Source organism: Stegostoma tigrinum, chromosome 24 (assembly GCF_030684315.1).
Source record: "Stegostoma tigrinum isolate sSteTig4 chromosome 24, sSteTig4.hap1, whole genome shotgun sequence".
NCBI classification, from domain to species: domain Eukaryota; kingdom Metazoa; phylum Chordata; class Chondrichthyes; order Orectolobiformes; family Stegostomatidae; genus Stegostoma; species Stegostoma tigrinum.
The window spans coordinates 32301436-32325519 of record NC_081377.1 but is presented as its reverse complement, the minus strand read 5'-3'; the positions used below and the strand labels follow the sequence as shown (position 1 = coordinate 32325519).

At 40.0% G+C, this 24084-nt stretch overlaps 1 protein-coding gene across 1 annotated transcript in view; it reads right to left on the bottom strand.

The window, feature by feature from the left end:
• Positions 1–24084, bottom strand: part of cnksr1 (connector enhancer of kinase suppressor of Ras 1) — a 75844-nt gene that overhangs the window by 12756 nt on the left and 39004 nt on the right. Inside the window, exons 9-13 of the mRNA XM_048557679.2 lie at positions 21977–22123; positions 18713–18783; positions 15622–15806; positions 7462–7658; positions 1451–1481 (exon numbers count right to left, since the gene is read on the bottom strand). Of these exons, the coding sequence (XP_048413636.1) occupies positions 1451–1481; positions 7462–7658; positions 15622–15806; positions 18713–18783; positions 21977–22123 (631 nt within the window). The remainder of the gene's footprint in view (positions 1–1450; positions 1482–7461; positions 7659–15621; positions 15807–18712; positions 18784–21976; positions 22124–24084) is intronic.

Here is a 24084-nt window from a genome sequence, read left to right as displayed (position 1 = left end):
GGAGAAATACTGATTTATCAGTTGTGGGAGGATAATGGTTGATACCAGCAGGATGTTCCTTGCCCATATTTGATTAGAATAAGAGTTAGACATCATGAAGTCAGTGTTGAAGATTCCCAGGGCTGTGCTCTGATGGGGTACAGGCCACAGCATAGAGATGGAGGAGACTGGGAAACTGGGTGATAGTCATGTTTAGTAATCAAATCATTGTTAGACTCTGGCCCTCAACTAGTCTGTGGGCTATCTCTCCCACTTTAGTAATCCTAAAATATTAGTAATGACAACTCTGCATAGTCAATTAGGTGAGGAATTTCTTTGTGGTATCCAAATCCAATGCCAGATTATGGCTGTAAGGGCGATTCTGTTTTATGATCCTCTTTAAATGAATGGCTTTTTTTTTTCTTTATTCACAGGATAAGGGTATCGCTGGTTTGGCAGCATTTATTGCCCATCCCTAATTGCCCAGAGGCCAGTTGCTTTGGGTATGGAATCACATGTAGGCATGACCAGGTAAGGATAGCAGTTTCCTTCCCTAAAGGACATTAGTGAACCAGATGGGTTTTTCCAACAATCAACAATGAATTAATGGTCATCATTAGACTCTTAATTCCAGATATTTATTGAATTCAAATTTTACCATCTGCCATAACAGGATTTGTAACCACGTCCCCAGAACATTATCTGGGTGTCTGAGTTAACAGTCCAGCAATAATACCACTAGGCCATTGCTTGTTAGGCCTTATCAGGTGAGAGTCAGCAAACTTTAGAGACCTACAGTGTCTGCCTGTCTTCATGCCTGCCTGCCACAGTCACAAATGGACCAGACTAGTAAGGGCAGCAGGTTTCATTTCTTAAAAGGCATTTAGTAAATCTGTTGAGTTTTTAATATAAACCAGTGGCTTCATGGTCACCATTGATATTATCTTTATATTCATTTTATTTAAATTTTAAAAATTTAAAATCTGATTCAAATTCACTAACTGTGTTAGTGTAAGCATCTGGATTAGTAGTAACCATCATAAGTTCTCCATTATTTCACCAGCTAAACCTCGTCCGAACTTCTGATCAGTTACACTATTTTCCGCTTACCCATCAAGTTCCATCCCCACAACAGTATATCCCCAATCACTAATCCATTAATTCTTAAATTTTAATTATCAAATCCCTCCATAGTCCCCCTTTTCCCTATTTGAACTGTCCCAAATATCACATCTTCAAGAACCTACAATACCAGAAGAAAAGTAGAAATATCTAGTATAATTTGGTACCTGACAGTCAGAGGCTGGGGCGTTAAATGCTAACTTTGGAGAACAGCAGACCCAGGTGTTAAAACTGGGACTCCCTTATCTCAGCTCAATTGAAACTGAAGAATAACTTTGGAGTGGGATTAAGGTATATGGTATATTAAAGTATGAGTGACTCAGACTTCAGAAAGCAGATTTCCACTCACCCTTCTTCTTTCGTCTGTTCCGTAATTGCACCTGAGAAAGGCAGAAACACAGAGTTATTGAATACTTGAAAACGGTAACACTAACCATGGTTAGAAGACATGGACAAATAAGAAATCCCCCAGGCCCTGCACTGACTCTCCAATACGCCCAAACATCCAAGACATTGATAGTTCTGTTCTAGACTGGGGAAGTGATTCTTTCACAAGGCTATCAACACAGTGAGAAACAGGTCAGTTAGTCACAAGGCATGGTGTTTCAAGGAAGTATTTTGCCAGACCCACACGTGCCTCGCTTTCTTCAGCCCACTGTTTAAATTTTCCTCCTTCTCTCTTATATAAAGAAAAACAACACACTGTGATTTGTTAGCCTGTTATTTCATCAGTTGCAGTATGACTTGTATTGGTCTTTTGGAGCACATGTTAACACTAATGGCTCATTGAGACAGCGAGTCACACTGTTTATTTACATTGGTAAGTCCAGCCATCACTGCTGTTGCCTGAATGGGCTGCTCGTTGGTCTGGAGTTTTACAATGGAAACAGGTTTCTCTGCTCCAAATGTCATGATAATTAAGGCCTTCTGATATAGCTTAATTTTGAGACATGACAGAGGACAATAGAATTAAACCTTTCAGAGACTACCTGGAGAAAATATTGAACGGAGGGGAAGAATCAGGAATCAGATCTTTACTGTGCCCCCAGCAATTGCACGTAAATGTTTCTACCTGGTTTTGAACCAGGGTCCTTTCACATGCAAAGCAAATGTGATAACCACTATTAGATTGCACTTCATACAAACAGGTGGGAGAAGGCACAGCCCAAATGAGTGACAGATACTGGAAATTTAGTGCATCATGGGAATTCAGTGCACAGAAGAGGTGCTTTATTTGTTGTTCATAGTTTGAAAGGTCCTTTTTCAGGGCTTACAATTTGTAAGGCTTTATTCTTCAGTTTCGACTGAGCAGAGATAAGGGAGAGAGATAATGGGAACTGCAGATGCTGTAGAATCCGAGATAACAAAGTGTGAAGCTGGATGAACACAGCAGGCCAAGCAGCATCTCAGGAGCATAAAAGCTGACGTTTCGGGCCTAGACCCTTCATCAGAGAGCATAATTAAGCCATGTAGGTTAAAGAATTAAGTTAACAAAATTTTTACACAACCATTTCTTTTAGAAGAGGGACTCTGCCTTAAATGAAGTTAAAACAGCCAAGTTCTGATATACACCTGTGGTATATTCCTCTTGTACTGTGTGCCATATCAGGGAAGCTTCAAATGTCTTTGGTGAATACAAGTGAAGGCAGTGTGCCTAGCTGCAGCTCCTGGCGAACCACATTTTAGAGCTGGAGCTGCAGGTAATTCACAGTGAAGCATCCACAATTTTGAATGAGTCATGGATTGCACAGTGAAAAGGCCATGCAGCAGATGCAGACTGAACAGGTAGAAAGTGCACAGCTGACAGCCAGGCAGAGTAGAGGAAGGCAGGTAGTGCAGGAGTCCCCTGTCACCATCCCCTTTCTAATAGATATAAGATTTTGGTTACTGCTGGGGAGATGACGGTGCGGGGAAAGCAGTGGGAGCCAAATTCATGGCACTGGGGGTGGGAGTGCTAAACAAGAAAGGAGGAAAAAGAACAGCTGGACTCTAGTGGAGGGGGATTCAAGAGATGCACAGCTTTGGAGTAAGTAAAAAAAAAAGCAGGCTTATGGCAGATACAGAAGGTTCGAACAGCATAAACGTTAGACAGTATAGAATGAAAGAATAGGGCCATTGAAGACTACAGCAATAATTTGTGCATGAGCCAGAGGATGTACGTAGAGTTCTAAATAAAGACTGAGTTGATATTCACTAGTGAGAGGGATGACTACGGGTATACAAGTCAGGGAGAAGGTCTATGATGCTATTAGTGAGATTAATATTGATAAAGAGGAAGTTCTGTGCAGTCTGGTAGTTTAAACGTAGATAAACCTCCAGGGCCAGATGAGATTATTCCAGGTTGTAAAGCGAGGCGAGGGAGGGACTGCTCGCAAAAATTTTCAATTCCTCTCTGGCTGCAGGGGTGGTTCCAGAGGACTGTAAGTCAGCCAATGTGGTACTCTTATTCAAGAAGGAAGCAAAGGATAAACCAAGAAGCTATAAGCCAATCAGTCTAATCTCAGTGGTAGGAAAACTACTGGAAACTGATGGATAGAATTAATCTGCACATGACAGGGATGGTTTAATCAAGCGCAGTCAGCATGGTTTTATTAAAAGCAGGTCACGTCTGACCATTTTGATTAAATTTTTCAATGGGGTGATCAGGTGTGTAGGTGAAGGCAATGCTTTAAGTGGTCTACTTGGACTTCAGCAATGCTTTTGATAGTCTGCATGGGAGACTGATAGCAAAGGTAACAGCCCACGGGATTCAAGGAAATTTGGCAAATTAGATCCTCAATCGGCTGAGTGGCAGAAAGCCAAGTGTGATGGTTGAGAGGTGTTTCTTTGACTCAAAAAGTGTGTCCAGTGGGTTCATACAGGGTTCAATGTTGGGGCCTTTGCTGATTGTGGCTTATATAAATTATCTAGACTTGAATTTGGAGGGTCCATCAGTAACTTTACACTCGATGCAAAAATTATGGGGCGATAAACAGTGAGGAGGACAGCCTTACACTGCAAGAGGTTAGAGAGTCATCCGGTATGTAAACAGATCCTTCAGTCCATACAGTCCATGCTGACCAGAACCCCAAATGATAATCCCACCTGCCTGCACTTGGCCCATATCCCTCCAAACAAAGGATACAGATGGGCACGTCAGACAGACTGATGAGTGGCAAATGGAATTCAATTGGATAAGTTTGAGATGATGCTCTTAGATGGGACAAACACAGCAGGGAACATCTGGTGATTGGCAACACTTTAGGAAGTACCAAGGATCGGAGTGACCTTGGTATGCATATATACCAGTCATTTAAGGCATCTGGAGAAATGAACAAGATGGTTAAGGCAACATGTCATATAGTTACTTTGATGAGTCAAGATTAAGAATTTAAGAGCAGAGAGGTTTTGCTGGAATTGTATAAAATATTGGTTAGGCTACAGATAAAGTGCTGTGCCAAGTTCTGGAACCCAAATTTTAGGGGGGGGATGTGATAGCACCGGAGATTGTGCAAAAGAGATTTACCAGGATGTTGCCTGGGCTGGACAGTTTCAAAGAGAGATTGGACAGACTGGGGTTGTTTTCCTTAAAGCAGAGGAGATTGAGAGGGGAGATGATTAAGATGTATAAGATTATGAGCGGCATAGATAGGGTAGATAGGTAGAAATGTTTCCCCTTCATTGAGGGATCAATGTTCATAAATTTAAAGTAAAGGGCAGGAGATTTAGAGATGTGAGGGGGGAAAAAAAACTCTCTCACCTAGAAGCTGGTGGGAATTTGGAACTTAGTGCTTGTAAGGGTGGTACAGGCAGAAACCCTCCTAACATTTAAGAGGTATTTAAATGAGCACTCGTGATGCCAGAGTAAATAAACCTGTAGCCAACAACTGGAAAAGGGATTTGGAATAGTTGGGTGGTTATTTTTGACTGGCGCAGATGTGTTGTCAATCTCTATGATTCTATGCATCAAAATAGTGAGTTCATTGGTGAACCACTGGTTTTAAGATTATTTAATTTCTTAAAAAATACAGTGTATAGACAGGAAGAAGTCCGGATGGAATAGCCACAAGTAGCAAAGATTACTACCGACATCGGGCTGTGGTCGGGGCAAAAGGCACCAATTCTCTGAATCTTAACTCTGTCATAAACTTTTACTTAACTTCAAACTGAGAGTTCAACATCTTTTCCCAAGTCACCAAAGTTCCTACCACAGAACTGGCAACTACCCACAAATGTTGAAGTGGATATCTGGTGACTGACCCTAGGTTTTACGTCAAGAAACCTCAAACCTACAAAGTTAAGATACAACATATCATCACTGACTTGCTTCGGCTTGATATAATTTTACTTCTCATCTCTAAATTAACATTGTTCAATTCACCTTGCATTTTGTGAAAATACAGACTCCTTCTATTGATTTCTCCAGGGTAGGTGGAGGAATGGAAACAACATAAACAAAACAGCACCAGTACAATGTTAAAATTAATTTAAATAGCTTTTAATAGTAAATTAGCAGGACTTACTACACATTTCATTTTGCACGTGTACATGAGAACTTGCAACTGAATGTGTAGCATTACTGAATGTGTTGCTCAATATCCCTGTTCGAGTTACACAGCCCAGTTTTCCTCTTCCCTCAGTTTTGTTTCCAATGTTTCACTATTAATACCCTTCCTTAAAAAATACTGCCCCCTGCATTATCAATTTCAATTGATTGGTTTGTATATCTATCCATTTCTGTACTTTTTAAAATTTAAGTATACAAAAGTTGGCACCTTGGGATTTCTGATCAAGTGGAATTAACACTACCAAAAGTTTCCAACAACTTCAGCACCTTAGTTTGATGCCTTAATTCTACATGCACTAATCCTGCTGATCGCTGTCTTTTAATGCCACTTTCTGCCTCAAGATGTCAGAACTTCACTTGTGTGCTAACTGAAAAAGTCATTCTCCACAATCTACGGATGATACTGAGTTTCACATAGCTGTCAAGCTCTAACAGCTCACAAGTTTCGTAATTTGTGTGAGGGAACTGAAAATTACTTGTGGCTTTGCACCCTGTGAAGCTAAAGGTGTTTCCCAAACCAAACAGACTGTGGTACATAGTAATAAGATAGTCCATCTACAGCATTGGGGTAAAGCTCAATGGAAAAGAAATACAGCTTTGTAGCATTCTCCATGAACAGAAACAAACATTTTTAGAACACGGTAGAGAGAGCTTCCATCTATATCTAGTTAAAGAACTGTATATCTATTTAACAATACAGCAAAATAGAAGGAATGTTGTTCTGTATTTAATCAATGCTATACCTTATTATGTTCAATCCCAGGACTTTGGTGCCCATTCCTAATTTCCTCTGAGATTGCAGGAGCAAGCCACCTTTTTGAATGGCTGCAGCGTGCTGACAGTGCTGAGACTTAGAGAGTTACAATATTGTAACCCAGCAATGGTGAAAGAACAGCAAGATATATAGACAAGCCAGGATAGTGAATGACCTGGAGAAGAATTTGGAAGTGGTGTTAATTTGTAAGGAATGGAAGTACAAATAGATTTAAGGATCCGTGAACTTGTTCTGGTTTTCAATTAAAGTGATGGAACAATTTTTCCTTCAAAATCCTTTTTTCCCTTGTTCCTTTGCCCTTCTAGGTGGTGGAGATCATAGTTTTGGGAGGTGCTTCAAAGCCATGGTAGGTTGTTGTATGCATTTTGAAGAAGGCACCACATTTTGCCAGAGATAGAGGTGGTTAGGAGGCATGTTGGTCTGTTAATCAAGCAGCCCATTTGTCCTTGGTCACACAAAGCACCATCAGTGCTGGTAGAGCTACATGCATCAAGGCAAGTGGAGATTATACCATTAGGCTCCGGGAACGTACCTTTTAAATAGCATGAAGGCTTTGGGGAATCAGGAACTGATTCACCTGCTGCAGGGTACCCAGATTCTGTCTCATTCTTGCAGACAGTATTTGTGTGCCTGGTTGAGTTATTTCTGGTCAATAGTGGCCACCAGGAGGTTGGTGGTGAAAGACTCAAACTATTATAATAATGTAATTTCATTTCAAGAGCCTCATTCGTTGGAGATGACCACACTCTAGTACTGGTGAATGCTATTTGCAGCTTTTCCATGCAAGTCTGTACGTGGTTCAGGTTTTGTTACATCTGTATATGGGCCATTTAGTTATCAAAGAAATTCCATGCAAATCAGTGAACATATGCTGATTTGGGAGAGTTTAATATTAACATCACATTATATCAAAGTTTTTTTTATTATTTTCTGCAAGATTATTCTTGCTTATACTGACTGACTGACTTAAATGCTCCTTAAATAAAGGGTAAACAAATTTCATGGTAAACAATGGCACAGCATAACACATGGTCCTCACCGCTCTCTCATCATTTGCTGATGGTGATCTTGGCCTTCCCTCACAGTCAGAATCATAGTTCATTCTATCTTCAACATTACAAGGTTGAATTATTGGAGAGTGTGCAGTGGTTGTCCCATCACTCACAAGCCCTTCTCCACTGCATGAGGTCACAGTGCACCCTTCAGACATCAGACTTGCTACCTGCATGTGCTCACCTATAAAATTGAAATACATACAGCCTTAACACAAACAGGGATAGCAACTCAGTTACATAATGCAGAATGGTGGACAGCCAATAATATACTGCATTATTATTGAATAAAAGTTGGATGTTACAATGTATAACAGAATATGTATACCAGGCAAGGTAATACAAATTGTAATCTCAGTGCACTGTTCTCTTAAGATTGGATTATATTTAACCTGCCTTTATCAATGCAACCAAAATGCCTAATACTGTCAATATAGGACAACGTGTGTACGAAGTTTAATTGTTGCAGATGAGAGAATTTGCACGAACATTTCAGGTAATCATTCATTTTTGGCTGCAGATCATATTAAAACAGTCTATCTACCTTTTTAAATTCTTTGGATTCTGTAAAGAAGATGTGATCAACTCTTCCAGGTTACCAGTCATAACATAAATTAACATAAAAATCTACCCTACAGATAAATGTTAAGTAGTAGACAACTGTTTCAGCTCATGTCGTAAAAAGACACACAGGAAATAAAAAGGTGAACAGTATTAACAATGAAATTTAATCAAAGCAGGCTTCAAGTCTAAACAGCTCACCAACTTCAAGACTGCATTTATTCAAGTACGACGCCAAATAGCCTGGGCAAGTTGAAGTCCTGATGATTAATTCTCTCAAGATAATATCGTTGGATTTGGCAGAGGATAATCATTGCAATTCATAGTAACACAACAAGGTTTCCTCAAAGAGGAACTCAGAGAATTGGGTAGAGACCTGGAAGTTGAAATTTAATGAGAAGAAATAGGAGATGGTGTGTTTTTGATAAAAGTGTGAGGATTGGCAATATAAGCTGAACAATAGAACAGCATTTGGGGATTCAACCACAAAAATCTTTGAAAGTGGCAGGTCAAATTAATGATGCTACTCAAGACACGGACAGGATCTTTGCCTTTACAAATAGAGCCCAAAAGGTTATATTTAAAATAAATCATTGATCAGACCCCAGTAGACTATTATCTCCAACTTGGGTCACCACATTTTAAAAAAAAAGTCAATACTTGGGTGATGGAAAAAAAAATTCAGTTATGTGTAAGCACTTGTCAATATGTCATAGAGGATGTAAAGGCCTTAGAGAAGTTGCATAAATGACTTAACAGAGAGATGCCAGGGCTGAAGGGAGTCATTTATGCAGAGGGATTATGAAAGCTAGAATTGTTTGTCTTATAAAGGAGTTAAGAGCAATTACAGACCAGAATTTTATCCCAAGTCACAGGATACAGCAAGAGCCTCATGTCATCTTTTTCTAGGAAGACCTGCTGCACCATGTGCTGCTCAGGAATTTGCGCGCACACAAACTAGGAGAAAGTAGGCCATTCTGACAGTCAATAGGACCTTGGCTAATATGTTTGCGCTTTGAATTCCACATTCCCAGCTACCCCACATAACATTAGAGTGATTCCCTTTTCTAAAAAGCGTCCATGTCTTCCTTAATAATAGTCAAACAGCTTCTACCACACTCTACTAAGGCAGAGAATTTGACAGGGCAGAGGTCTGCCATTCCTTGTAATCAAGGACCCTGGTCAGAGATACCTCTTGCTGTGAGTTGCCACTAATTACAGTGCAGCAAAGTCTATTGAATGGCAGTTCTAGATCCCAGGCCACAGGTATGGTGAAAAGGGAGCGAGGCCATCAAGAGCTGGCTCTTTGTGAAAAAAGCCCAATTTCCTTTCCTTTATGCCAGACGCTTCTTGATCAGGGAGTGGTGAGTGCCTTTGAAGAACAGACCCTGGCAATCAAAACTGTACGGATTTATTCCTGTGTGACATGCCTTCCTTTTTTTTTATTGAATTTGACAATTCAAAATAGAGGATCTCTCTAACCCTGTTCCAGCATATTTTTGAAAGAACTGAGTGAAACACAATTAGTTTAAGGCAAACATCAGAAGCTGTCACTGACAATTTGTAAAGAGCTATTTTAAATTTCTGGAAAAAGAATACAGAAACATATTGCCTATTTAATTCATTTACAAAAGATTAGGATATTAGTCACAATGTCAGAGACATACAGCACAGAAACAGACCTATGCCCTCTGGTTTTGGACTCCTCCACCCCGGGAAAAAGACCCAGTCTATTCACCCTATCCATGCCCCTCATGATTTTATAAACCTCTCTAAGGTCACCCCTCACCCGCTGATGCTCCAGGGAAAGTAGCCCAAGTCTATTTAGCCTTGCCCTATAGCTCAAACCCTCCAACCTTCGCAACATCTTTGTGGCTCAGTGGTTAGCACTGCTGCCTCACAGCACCAGGGATTTGGGTTTGATTCCAGCCTCGGATGACTGTCTGTGTGGAGTCTGCACATTCTCCCTGTGTCTGCGTGGGTTTCCTCCGGGTGCTCCAGTTTCCTCCCACAGTCCAAAGGTGTGCAGGCTAGGTCAACTGGCCATGCTAAATTGCCCGTAGTGTTCAGGGATGTGTAGATTAGGTGTGTTACAGGGAGGTGGGTCTGGGTGAGATTCTTTGAGGTTTGGTGTGGACTTGTTGGGCCGAAGGGCCTGTTTCCACACTGGGGGGATTCTATGATGATGATGAAATCTTTTCTGAGCCCTTTCAAGTTTTTTTTATTCATTCATGGCATGTGGGCATTGCTGGCTGGATCAGCATTCATTGCCTATCCCTAATTGCCCAGAGGGCAGTTAAGAGTCAACCACATTGATGTGGGTCTGGAGTCACATGTAGGCCAGACCAGATAAGAATGGTAGATTTCCTTCTCTAAAAGGACATTAGAGAACCATTTGTTTTTTTACTAACAATCAGCAATGGTTTCATGGTAATCATTTGACTCTTAATTCCAGATTATTATTGAATTGAAATTCCAACATCTGTCACTGTGGGATTTGAACCAAGGTCCTCAGAATATTACCTGAGTCTCCAGATTAATAGTCCAGCAATAATACCACTAGGTCATCGCCTATCCAACATCCTCCTAAAGCAGGGAGACCAGAATTGCACACAGTATTCCAGCAGGGGCCTAATCAATGTCCTGGTCAACTGCAACATGACCTCTCAACTCCTGCACTCAGTGCATTGGCCAATAAAGACAAACATACTAAATGTCTTCTTCACTATCCGACCTACCTGTGACTCCACTTTCAAGGAACCTGCATTTCAAGGTCTCTTTGTTCAGCAACACACCCCTGGAACTTATCTTAAAGTGTAGAAGTCCTATTTTGATTTGCTTTTCCAAAATGCAGCACCTCATATTTATCTAAGTTAAACTTCATCTACCAATCCTCAGCCCATTGGCCCCTCTGTTCAAGGTCCTCTACATCTCCAATTTTGGTGTCATCTACAAACTTACTAACCGTTCCTTCAATGTTCACAACCAAATCATTTATATGGAACAACAACAGGATACTTTGCACTTTGAGACTTCTCTCATTTAATAAGATCACAACTGATCTGATTTTAACCCCAGCTCTGCACTGTCACACACTCCCCAATAATCTTTAATTCCCTTGGTCATTAAAAATCTACCTGTCCCTGAAAAACATTTAGAGATTCTGCATCCACTGCCTTTTAAGAAGCTATAAAATTCTCACAAATTAGGTAGTAATTTTTAAACTTCAGCACCTACTGCAAAATAGCTTTCACAACAGATTACCCTTCCTCAGTCAAACGCATTTGCTCTCCATTCATTGATCAAAGTGACCGTTCCACCCTGGATAGTGTTGATTTTATTTTTTCAAAGAAGTGTTGTGGCTGCATAAATCCAGATGTTTAGTATTGGTCAAATTTTTAACTTGAGCCTGGTTGATTGTTTCTTGAAACAAAAGAGGAAAACTAAGAAACTGGTGTTGATCATTTGGTCCTTTAAGTTTGCTCCACCATTCAATATTATTATAGTTGATCTTCTAAGTCATTGCCATAATTCCTGCTTTCTCTCCATACCCCTTAATGTCTTTAAAATCTAAATTAAAAATTATCTTTTTTGTATATGTTCAGAGATATTTTTTCTCATCTCAGAGACCCAGATAATGTTCTGGGGACCCGAGTCTGAATCATCAGGGCAGATGTTGGAATTTGAATTCAATAAATATCTGGAATTAAGAATCTAATGATGACCATGAATCCATTGTCAATTGTCAGAAAAACCTATCTGATTCACGAATGTCCTTTAGGGAAGGAAACTGCCATCCTTACCTGGTCTGGCTTCCATGTGACTCCAGACCCACAGCAATGTGGGTGACTCTGAACTGTCCTCTGGGCAATTAGGGATGGACAATAAATGCTGCCTAGCCATCCATGCCCTCATAATGTGAATGAATAAAGAAAAAAGAAATCCCTCTGAACCATTCCTTTTCGTGAACCCCTCCAGATGCCTTTTAAATTTCATAGTTGTACCGACCTCCACCACTTTCTCTGGCAGCTTGTTCCATACACACACAACCCTCTGTGTGAAAACGTTGCCCCTCAGGTCCCTTTTCAATACTTCCCTTTTCATCTTTAACCTATGCCCTCTAGCTTTGGACTCCACTATCCTTGGAAAAAGACCATGGCTATTCACCCTTACTGTGACCCTCATGATTTCGTAAATTTCTATAAGGTTACCCCTCAGCCTCTGATGCTCCAGGGGAAAAAGCCCCAGCCTATTCAGCCTCTCCCTATAGCTCAAAGCTTCTAATCCTTTCTGTATTATTTCACTAAAGTGTATAACTTCATATTTAGCCATGTTGCACTGCACTTGCTATGTGTTTGGCCACCTAGTCAACTTGTCTCAACCACCCTGAAGCCTCCTTGCATCATACTCACAACTCTTAATCTTGATTGGTTTTACGTCATCAGCCAACTTGTAAATGCTGCATTTGGTTCCTTCATCCAGGGATAATAATCATGGGTAACTGAGGCCTCAAGCACTGATCCTTATGGTATCTCACTTGTCATTGCTTGCTACTTGAAAAAAAAGGCCCATTTATTGCTGTTCTGTTTTCTGTCTGTCAACCAATTCTTGAACCATGCCAATTTATTTCCTCTTGTTTTATGTGCTTTAATTTTGCCCACTAACCTCTTCTGAAGGACCATATCAAAAGCCTTCTGAAGATCCAAATACACCACACATCCACTGGTTCTCCCTTATCAATTCCACTTATTACAACCTCAAGAAACTCCAGTAAATTTGTTAAGCATGATTTGCTTTTCATCCTGTTGATCTCTGATCTCTAAATGTTTCCTCACCACATTTTTTCATAATGGACTAACATTTTCTCCATTGCTGGTGTTAGGCTAATTGAATTTTATTCCGTATTTTTTCCTCTCCTTCCCTTTTTAAATAATGGTGTCACATTTGCCACCTTCAATCTGCAAGAACTGCTTTAGGTGACCACCAATGTATCGAATATTTCCAGGGCAACTTCCTTTAGTATTTTGAAATGTAGATTATTAGGCCCTGTGTTTTGTCAATCTTTAACTCCATTAGGTTCTTAGCATCATTCTCTTCACAATACCAGTATCCTTCAATTCCATCATTGTAGGACTGTTAGTTTCGTAATATTTCTGGGAGGTTATTTGTGCTCTTTTTTGTGAAGACAGACCACCCAAAGTATTTGTTTGATACTTTGTTGATTCTTTGCTAATTCTTTGTTCCTCATTATAATTTCCCTTACTTTTCCTAAAAAGAGATCTTCATTTATCTTTATTAAGTTTTTTTTGTCTTCACTTATTTAAAGAAACTTTTATGATCAGTTTTTATGTCCTTACAATTTTACTTTCATACTTTATTTGCCCCTTTTGATCAAAAGTTTTTGCCCTCCTTTGCTGAATTCTAAAATACTCGCGATCCCCAGATTTGCCACTTTATTTTTGGCAACTTTGTGTAACTCTTCTTTGGATCTAATACTATCCCTAGTTTATTTCACAAGTTGAGGTTGAGCCACCTTTCCTCTTATTTTTGCACTAGACAGGAATGAATAATTGTGATTTATGAATTATAAATAATTTTGAGAACTTCAAATAGTCAGCCCTTTACAAATTGTCAATGACAAATTCTAATTTTTGCCTTGCTAGCAGGGTTTCTCCATTCATTTTCTAACAGAAAACCTTTAGATTTGCTGGAAAAAAATTACTGAGGTATCCTTAATTTAGAACTGTCAAATTCAAAACAAGGAATCATTTTGCACTGCTTACATTTTAACGATATCTCTCCATCTTCTAACTACTGAAACTTTTAATATTGCATTGGGAATAGTATACTACAACAGTCAAGTGCAACACTACCAGACTAGCAAAATTTTTAAATTCATTTGTGGGACATGGGCGTCTCTGGCTGACCAGCATTTATTACCTGCCCCTAGTTCCCCGTGAAAGGTGCTGTTGGGCCACCTTCTCCAACTGCTGCATTCCATGTGCCACGGGTAGACCCACAATGCCCGTAGAGAGGGAATTCCAGGATTTTGACACAATGACAGTGAAGGTATGGCGATATATTTCAAGTCAGGGTAGTGAGTGGTTTGGAAGGGAACTTACAGGAGGTGGAATTCTCATGTAACTCCTGCCCTTGTCCTCCCAGATGGAAATGGTTGTGGATTTGTAAGGTGCTGTCTCAGGATCTTTGATTTTTTTTTGCAGTGTGACTTGTAGACATTACATATTGCTGCTAGCGAGCGTTGGTGATGAAATGAGTAGATGCTTGTGGACGTAGTGCTAATCAAAAGGGCTGCTTTGTACTGGATGGTGTCAAGCTTGAATGTTGTCGGAGCTGCACCCGACAGGCAACTGGGGAGTATTCCATCACACTTGTGACTTGTGCCTTAGAGATGGTGGGCAGGCTTTGGCGAGTCAGAAGGTGAGTTACTTGCTGCAGTTTTCCCAGCCTCTGACCTACTCTGTAGCTATTGTGAATATGTGGCGAGTCCAGTTGAGTTTATGGTCAGTGGTAACCCTCAGGATGTTTACAGTGGGGAATTCAATGCTGGTAACACAATTGAATGTCAAGGGGCTGTATTTAGATTTGTCTTTGCCTGATATTTGTGTGATGTGCATGTTATTTGCCACTTGTCAGCCCAAACCTTGATTTTATCCAGATCTTATTGCATTTGAATGTAGGGCACTTCAGCATCTGGGAAGTGGTGAATGGTGCTGAACATTATGCAATTATCAGCGAACATCCCCACTTCTGACTTTATGATGAACCAAAGGTCATTGATGAAGCATCTGAAGATGATTGGGCCTAGGTCAATACCTTGAGGAAATCCTGCTGAGATAATTGATCTAACAAGCACAACCATCTTCCTATGTATGAAGTACGACTCTAAGCAGCAAGAGTTTGCCCTGATACCCACTGATGCCAGTTTTACTAGCGCTCTTTAATGCCACACTTGGTTCAATGCTCCCTTGATGTCAAGGGTTCTCACTCTCACCTCACCTCTGCAATTTCATATGCATATGGATGGTTTGAACAAGACAGCTGCCATGCCAAAAAAAACACTGAGCTGGTGTTTCTGCTTTGGGAACAATTGAGAAATTGTAGTCAAAGTGCTCTCAAAACTGCACTTGTAAGGTTACAATTCAGGTTTTTAATTCAAATCATATGCATAACCACAAACTTAACGAATGGTAACCTAGTTCAGTAACATTGGAAAAACTTAAAATGGTTTATCAAAAAGAAACATTTTTAAGAAGGAAGGTACCCTTCATATGCAAGATCATGTTTTCTCCAAACCAATCATCACTGGTGTATGTTATTATAACCAGCTAACATTAGCCATCACATGTGCAGTAAATCAGCACCTAATGCAAATCATGCTGGTGAGCAAAACCGAATGGAGTATGTACACAATCAGCTGGTCATTGGAAACATTTGAAAACTGCCTCCCACACACAAAGAGAAAGCGAAGTGCGAGAGCTTGTGAGTGAGGGAGAGAAGAGCGCGAGAGAGAGAGAGAGAGAGAGAGAGAGAGAGAATGAGAACGCAATGTATACACTCCTTACCCTCCTTGTTAGGCTGTTGTACTGGCTGCATTTGATCACTTTCTCCATCAGATTCGGATGCATTTTCAGAGTGGGATTCAGATGGCAATGGCTTATCTTTGTCCTCACAGCTTGCACTAGTTTCAAAGGTGTTGTAGTCAGGTCGTGTACCCTGTTGGATCCCCACCCTCTCTCTCTGAGAGAACCTGAATTTTTAAAAAGATGAAAGTCTTTGGAAATTGTGATTTTAATTTGGCAGAATTGTGTGCACACTGTTCTCCACAGTTTCGTTTTTAAGTATCAAGAAACATTTCAAAACAACTAAGCAGAGATAAATGGGCGAAACATCCTCTGATGATCATGGGGTCATACTCACCGTGAGAACAGTGATAGCTGGGTCAAATTACAGAATCATTACATGCAACCAAACAATGAAACACAGCACTGTAAACAAAACCTGAGGGATTTGAAAAGCCTCCAACTATACTATTTACTGAACTGGAAGGATATCCTTCCCCTGGGCATTTCATTTATTATGCATTCATGGGATTTGGGTGTCATTAGCTGTGCTAGTGTTCATTGCCCATCCCTTGTTGCTCTCAAGTGTGTGTGTGGCGTGGGGGTGTGTCCTTCTTGAATTGCTGCAGTTCATTTGGTATAGATAGATCCCACAGTGCTTTGAGGAGGAAGTTTCAGGATTTTGAAACAGTGACACTGAAAGGAAAGCAATCTTTTTCCAAGCAAGGACAGTGAATAGCTTGGAGGGGAGCTTGCAGGTGTTATATTCCCAGGTATCAGGTATCTGCTACTGTTACCTTTCTCGGCGTTAGTGGTTGTGGGTTTGGAAGATGCTTTCTGAGGAAGCTTGGTGAATTCCTGTAGATCCTCTTGTTATTGAGCATCAGTGATGGAGGGAGTGAGTGTTGGCAGATGTGGTGCCAATCAAGCAGCTGCTTCGTCCTGGATGTTGTCCAGCTTCTTGAGCATTGTTGGACCTCCACTCACGCAGGCAAGTGGGAAGTAATCCATCACATCCTGACTTGCACCTTACAAATAGTGCAGAGGTATTGCAGAGTCAGCAGGATTCCTAGCCTCTGACCTGCTTATGTAACCACATTAAGTATATGGCAGTTCAGTTCACTTTTTGGTCAATGAAAACCTTTAGGATGTTGATTATGCGGTAATCAACAATTGTAGTGACATTAAATTGATACTAGGGACCCTATGTTCCCAGAATTAATGACTGGATAAGAATCACTACCACTTATTACTCACATTTAGCTGAAAGACACAATGTCACCTAACATCTTGCATCAGCGTGTATCAAATGCTAGACCTGCTAGACCACGAACATGGCACATATCTGCGCTACTAATTCTGCACATGTGCACAAAGCTGATTTCAACTGTTTTCATATAAAGTTGGAAATGGGAGTCTTGTCCCTGCTCCCACAGATTAAGATAACTATTTACTGGGACACTTTTTGCTTGCTGTAACAAAGCTATGCTCCAAGAGAACATTGTTTTGCCTTAATTTACTGAGCAGCAAGCAGAAGGATCAGCAAAACGTCCCTTCTTAATATCTTGCAACAAAATAGGTTATGATCCAGTTTCATCCAGTTGTGGAAGATACAAAAAGTGTTATATAATAAAGTGTGAAGCTGGATAAACACAGCAGGCCAAGCAGCATCTCAGGAGCACAAAAGCTGACGTTTCGGGCCTAGACACTTCATCAGAGACCGAAACGTCAACTTTTGCGCTTCTGAGATGCTGCTGGGCCTGCTGTGTTCATCCAGCCTCACACTTTATTATCTTGGATTCTCCAGCATCTGCAGTTCCCATTATCACTGATACAAAAGTGTTATATAATTTTTTTTGTGCCCCAGTTTCTCCCACTTCTCTTTAAGGCACTGATTCATTGCATGCGTATTTCATTTGACATTTCTCGCAAGTATTTCATCTCTTGATCTTGACAAAGAAGATTGCTAGGTTAGTCAATTCAAGGAGCATCACAAATCACTGTGATTGCATTGTCATCCATGTCCAGACACATGCTCCAGAGATGTCACTGAACAGCCTCGGAAGCATGAATTCTGGTTGATTTTTATTTCTAAGCAAGCCATTAACTACTGACAATAAATCAGGACCGACTTTGAAATAAACCTGGGGCATTTGTTGTCAGTGTGGTTTAGTTGATAAACTTGACAAGCATTGTATACTGAGGATTCATTACTTTTATCCATAACATAAATAATGGGACTCACTGACTACATAACCCAAGCAACAGTTGGTTTAGGAAAGGATCTTAATTTTATAGCACAGTTGGTTAGATGTTTGCGGTGTAAGACAGATTAATGTCAACAACTCTAGGTTCATTTCTTTGATGGGCTGAAGCAGACACAGGGTCTGTCTCTGCACCCTGCTTATACTGTAGTCGAAAAACAAAGCACTTTACCACATTTTGACAAATAATTCCCAAGGACCTGTAACAGAAGGAGAGAACGCAAGAATTCCACATTCAATACATAATACACATAAAAATAAACTTTTTTTCTAACTATCATGGGAAAGCAAATAAGTGTAAATTTGGACTATGACCCATCATTTTTGGCTGTAGTCTAGATAAGTAAGAAAGGATATTCGTTCAAGTAAAGCGCGATACTTAGAGAGAGAGAGAGAGAGGTCAAGATCTGATTTTTACAAGGGAATTGCTGAAAGGTAGCCACATTGGATTTTAGATCCAGTTTTTCTTATCAAAGGCTCATAATTCTTCCACTGTATCTAGGGAAATGCTCATTACTATCAATCAGATCAAAGTTGTTTGAGTGGGAATTTCACCTAACTTGACTCTTTCAGAGTCAATTAATTAGGAATGCACAGGATTAGAAAGATCACTAGTGTTTACTAATCCACCCTCAATTGAAAGATGTCTAATATTAATAAAGACAAAAGTAATTAAATGTGTCAATGAATTCAATATTGAACTGAACAACAAGAACAAGCCTGGGCCACAAACCAGCCTGGTCATCTAAAAACTGAAATATGCACACTTTTATAAGAACTAAGTCCAGAACAACTGTCCTGGAGAAGAAAGGAATTAAATTGGAACTAACTGGGCAGATCTCTCAGACAGCACACTTGGGTCTAACAATGTCGCTGAATCTTCTGACATGCTTCTCAGTACCTAGGAGAAAGACAGCAGATATTAGTTATACATAAGAGCATTTCAACTAAGTTCAGTCTCATACCAAATGTGAAAACATACTCCCTAAAGGCACACTAGCATGAAAAAAAGTCTAGGGTAGTCATTTTAACTTTTGATGGTGTATAAAACGAGCAACAGAAATCAAAGGTCATGAAGATCAGGAAATGTTTTAATGGATTGCTGTGTTGTGTTGTATGTTTTAAAGTAAGTTCAAAAGTCAACATTACCGCAAAGTATGAGACCATTTCCCAATATCCCTAACATTCCAGAACTCCCAGTCTGGCATCAGTTACTTTTCTCATATCCCCAGAATCACACAGAAAATTCTTATTCTCTGTAAAGGAGTTCCCTCAGACATCAGATTCAAATATCTCATTTGTTTACTATCTTTGCTCTCTGGGACTGCATTATATAGACCCCAGGACTTCCTCAGTGTAGTACTTATCTTTTAAAATACTTCCAAATAAGGTGCAGTAGTGCTGAGGCTAGTATGTTATCATGGATAAAAGATTGACGAACTGTTAGGATACAAAGTTGGGATAAGGGATTCTATGATAAGGGAAGCATTTTCAGAATAGCAAATTAGTGGAATCCCACAAGGATTAGTGTTGGGACCACAAATATTTGCAATAAATGTTAATGATTTGGATGAGGAAAGTTAGTGCACTGTAGATGACTTAAAAATAAATGGGAAGCAAGTGGTGCGGGATGACAGGCAGAGTCTGCAGAGGGATATAGGCAGGTTAAGAGAGTGGGCAAAAACCTATAAGATGGAATATAATGTTGGAAAATGTGAGGTTATGTACTTTGGCAGGAAGAATAGCAGCGCCTGAATATTTAAATGGAGAAAGACGGCACCAGGCTACAACACAGAGGTAACAAGGCGTAGAGCTGGATGAACAAAGCAGGCCAAGCAGCATTAGAGCAGCAGGAAAGCCGACGTTTCGGGCCTAGATCCTTCTTCAGAAACTATCTCCCTACAGCACAGAGGGATTTGGGAGAGCTCATGGATGATTCAGTTCAGCAGGTAATAGGAAGGAAAACGGCATGTTGGCCTTTCATTCAAATTGTATTAAGCATAAAAATAGGGAAGTCTTGTGGAAGACTACCAAAAACTAGACTACAGCTTGGATACTGAACAGTTTTGGTTCTCTTATTTAAGATTTACTGGCATTGGAAGAGGTCAGAGAAAGTTCACTAGGTTGTTCCTGGTTGCAGAGGTGTGGCCTTATGAGGAAAGGGTGAATAGGTCAGGCCAAAACTCATTGGAGTTTAGAAGAATGAGCAGAGACATCACTGAAATATAAAGGATTCTTAAGGCACTTCGTAGGAGAGATGCAAGGTCAGTTTCGAACCAGAGGGATTAATCTAAGAGTAAAGGGTTGCCCTGTTAGGACATGGATGAGGAGGAGTTTCTTGCCTCAGAGGGTTGTGAACCTGTGGAATTCTTTATTGCTAAGGGCTGTCAATGCTGAGTGCTTAAGTATGTTCAAAACTGGGATAAATAGATTTTAATCTGTAAGGGGATCAAGAGGTGTGGAGATAAAGCAAAAAACGGAGTTGAGGATTTTCAGATCAGCCATGATTTCATTGAATGGTGAAGCAGACTCAATGGACTGAATGGCCTGTTTCTGCTCCTCCATCTTATGGTATCCGCTATTACCTACTGGGCCCTTCCTGTATCATGTGTCAATCTGCACTTATGCTATTTCACTAATGAAAGGGCTTTTCAATACAATTTTTATTCATCTACCCATCTTAATCAATCAATCACCTGATACCCTGCTTCAACAACAACCACCTGTGATGATGGATTGTTTTCATTAGCCATTCCCGTACGAATTAAGTGCGATGTCAGAGGATCTTATGTTTCCCCTCCTAGGTCACACTTCCGTGCTATTTGGCACTCTCACCAGAGCGAGCTGAGCCGAGTCAGGGAGCAGGGACAACTGATCATTTATTTTCTGAGGGATTCTTTTCAAGTTAAAACCCATTTGAGACCGTTCATGATGTTAAAAACCTGGCTTAAGCTAAACACAATTTTTTTTTACCCCCAAGCATTGTTACTTGCTAGTGCAAGTATTTTATTTCAAAAAAATATACTTCATTCAAAAAAAATCTATAGATTTGTACAGTAGCATATCAAGGAAACAAACACTGGAGTTTGACTATCCAAACAAAGGCATCTCTTACTTGAACAAGACTATATTTACGGGCATTTGAGGCACTGGGAGGGTCCAGTAACTGAACAAATCCAAAAGTCAGTGGTTACTCTGTTACCTCCTCAAATAATTCAAAGTAGATTATTGAGGCAAAAGTTTTCCTTTCAAAAAATCCATGCAAGCTATTCGTTATTACATTTCTCATTTGTACATGTTATTTGGTTCTCTCCTAAAAGTAAGGATTTTTGATGTTACAGTGACTGTAAGTCCCTCAAATGTTATGTTTTTATCTCTTAATCACAAAAAATTACATTTAAACATCCACCTGTCCTATAACATGGTATCTTTTTGAACAATTTATCATATACGACAGTAATATTTCAGTTATCTCTTCTTTGGAATCTTTCAAAATACAAGGATTCAGTGCATCCTATTTATTTTTGGTGGGATGGGGGAAGGTCTGGTTAGCTCAGCTGGCTGGATGGCTGGTTTTGTGATGCATAGTGACACCAACAATATGGCTTCACCTCCCACACTGGCTAGAGTTACCATGAAGGACTCTCTTTCTCAACCTCTCCTTTTGCCTGAGGCATGGTGATCTTTCAGTGTCTCAAATGAGACAGCAGCCCGATGGTCTGTTAAGACTATGGTGGCTTTATCTTTAACATGCCTTTACTTTCCAATTTTACATGCACTAATCTCATTAGTTACCTCATCCTTCAACGTTATGTCTACATGTTCCATCTCCCTTCTAAATGCCAATGTAAAATAATTAAAGTTTTACCATCTCTTTGTCATCACTGTTTTATTATCTTCAACCTGTAGATATTTAGTGGTTCAATTCTCATTAGACTTTTGTTTTTACTGATATGCCTGCCAAAAGTTTTAAATGATTTGATCAATTAGTTTCATAGTTCCGCTTTGCCTTCATAAATTGTCTTTTTGACTTTTGTCCTAATTTCTTTGTATACTTGTTTATCGGTAGGTATTTCGTAAGAAATTGCCGTCACCTGTGTTAAGTGGGGTTGCTGCAGCTGTCCACCATCAGAGAAATTGAACGATGGTGATATATCAAGGGGCACCTTTTTCATAATGAGAACTACTTGATTTGGATTCTCCCGCAGTTTGGCAACCAGGTTATGCAATGTCCATCCAACCTAATGGTGGAGAAAAAAAACAGAAGGAAGAGTCTCCAAGTGGGAAAGCCATCATTCCAAAGATTGTTAGAACTAAGTTTCTCTTTGCAGTCAGTCAACAAATAAATTAGGAGGCTTTAAGGCCAACAAAGGATTTCAGCAGCTGTCTGTGTCATCACTGAGCAATAGACTAGTACATTTACGGTTTATAGCATCCCTACAAAGTGAAAGCAAACCATTCAGCCCAACGAGTCCATACAAAACCTTCAAAAGAACATCCCACCCAGACCCATTCCTCTACCCTATCCCTGTAACCTTACATTTTATATGGCTAATCTACACATCCCTGGACACTATGGGAAATTTAGCATGGCCAATCCACCTATCCTGCACATCTTTGTGCTAATGGGAGGAAACCAGATCACCCAGAGGAAACAGAGACATAAGGAGAATGTGCAAACTCCTCACAGTCACCCGAGGGTGGAATCAAACCTGAGTCCCTGACACTGGGAGGCAGCAGGGCTAGCTCAGTGGGTAGCCCTGCTGCCTCCCAGTGTCAGGGACTCAAGTTTAATTCCACTTAGATGGCTTAGGGTGGTCTTAAGGTAAAGAGGTTGAGGTGCCCAGAAGATCATAAATGTTGGCATGCAGCATTGTGAAACAACAGCAATCAAACCCATGCTCAGAAAAAGACAACAGCTGGCTGGGAACAGTTCCCAGTCTCTTCCCTATGATGCGTGGGGATTGGTGAATAATAGCAGAAGGAAGTGAGAATTCATGTTGAAGCCTTTGAAAAAGCATAACATGGGTTTATAATAATGAAACCTGGATGCTAAGGGTTACATCACATGGTGAGACAACACTTTTTACAGTCAACATACCTTAAAAGACATGCTTGTAAATGTCAATGCTGCATCATGTGACCCGCGCATATAAAGATCTCATACTCCATCTTGCCTCTGATCACTTGAAGTATGAAGTTGGAATATGGATACATGATTCCCAGATCAGGCTGAATTTGTCAAACTTCCAAAGCATTACATTGAAATTTGAAATTTTAGTCTTGTAAACTGTTCACATAATTATTGAATTGACGACATATACTTATGTACAACCACATAACCTCTGTTTGGGGTAAGTTTTTATCTTTGGAAAAATGAAACATGTTATGTTTCACAATCAATATATCTTTAAAGAGACTTGTTCTTTATATCATCACTGCATATGACATGAGAGTATAAAGATCTCGGTCCACCTTAACTTGGATCACTTGTGTCTGCAGAAAGCAATATTTGTACATAATTATTAGTCGCAACATATACCTGTTGGATTACTCAATGCCACAATATCCAGACCTAACTCCTCATGTTATGAGAGATATTACTGCATCAGCTAAAATAGTTTTAAGAGGCAAACTGACACTTTAAGACATACGAGAAAAGGAGATATGTAGAGTTAGATTGCAGACCATGTACAATTTCATTGAAAGCTGGAAATGATTTGAGGGCTTTGAGAAGCTTTCTTCTTTGGGACTTTACAATCGCTGACAAATAAAATGATAATTAAGAATAAAGAAAGATGGAACAAAAAAAAATGAAGAGAGGATCACTACCCACACCGTAACAAATAAGAATTGTTTTTTGAGATTATACCAAATTGTTCCAACTTGAATCAATGCTGTATTTTTCCTCACCTCTCCATTAGGTGTTCTTTTTTCCCCCCTCATATAACCTATATTTCTTAATTAACCTGCGGAGAGATGTTATTACATTCCTCTAGAGCAGGTAAGACTTGAACCTGTGTCTCTCAGTCCAGGGCTAGGAATACTACCACTGAGCCACAAGAGGACCCCAAGGGTGATGATTCTGACCAGGATTAGGATTGCATGCACAGCTGTAGATAGTCTAAATAAATACTTTTTGGAATGATTTCCCCTGAAAATTTCTTTTTAGCCTCCGGGTTAAGACTGAGTTAAAGGCTTG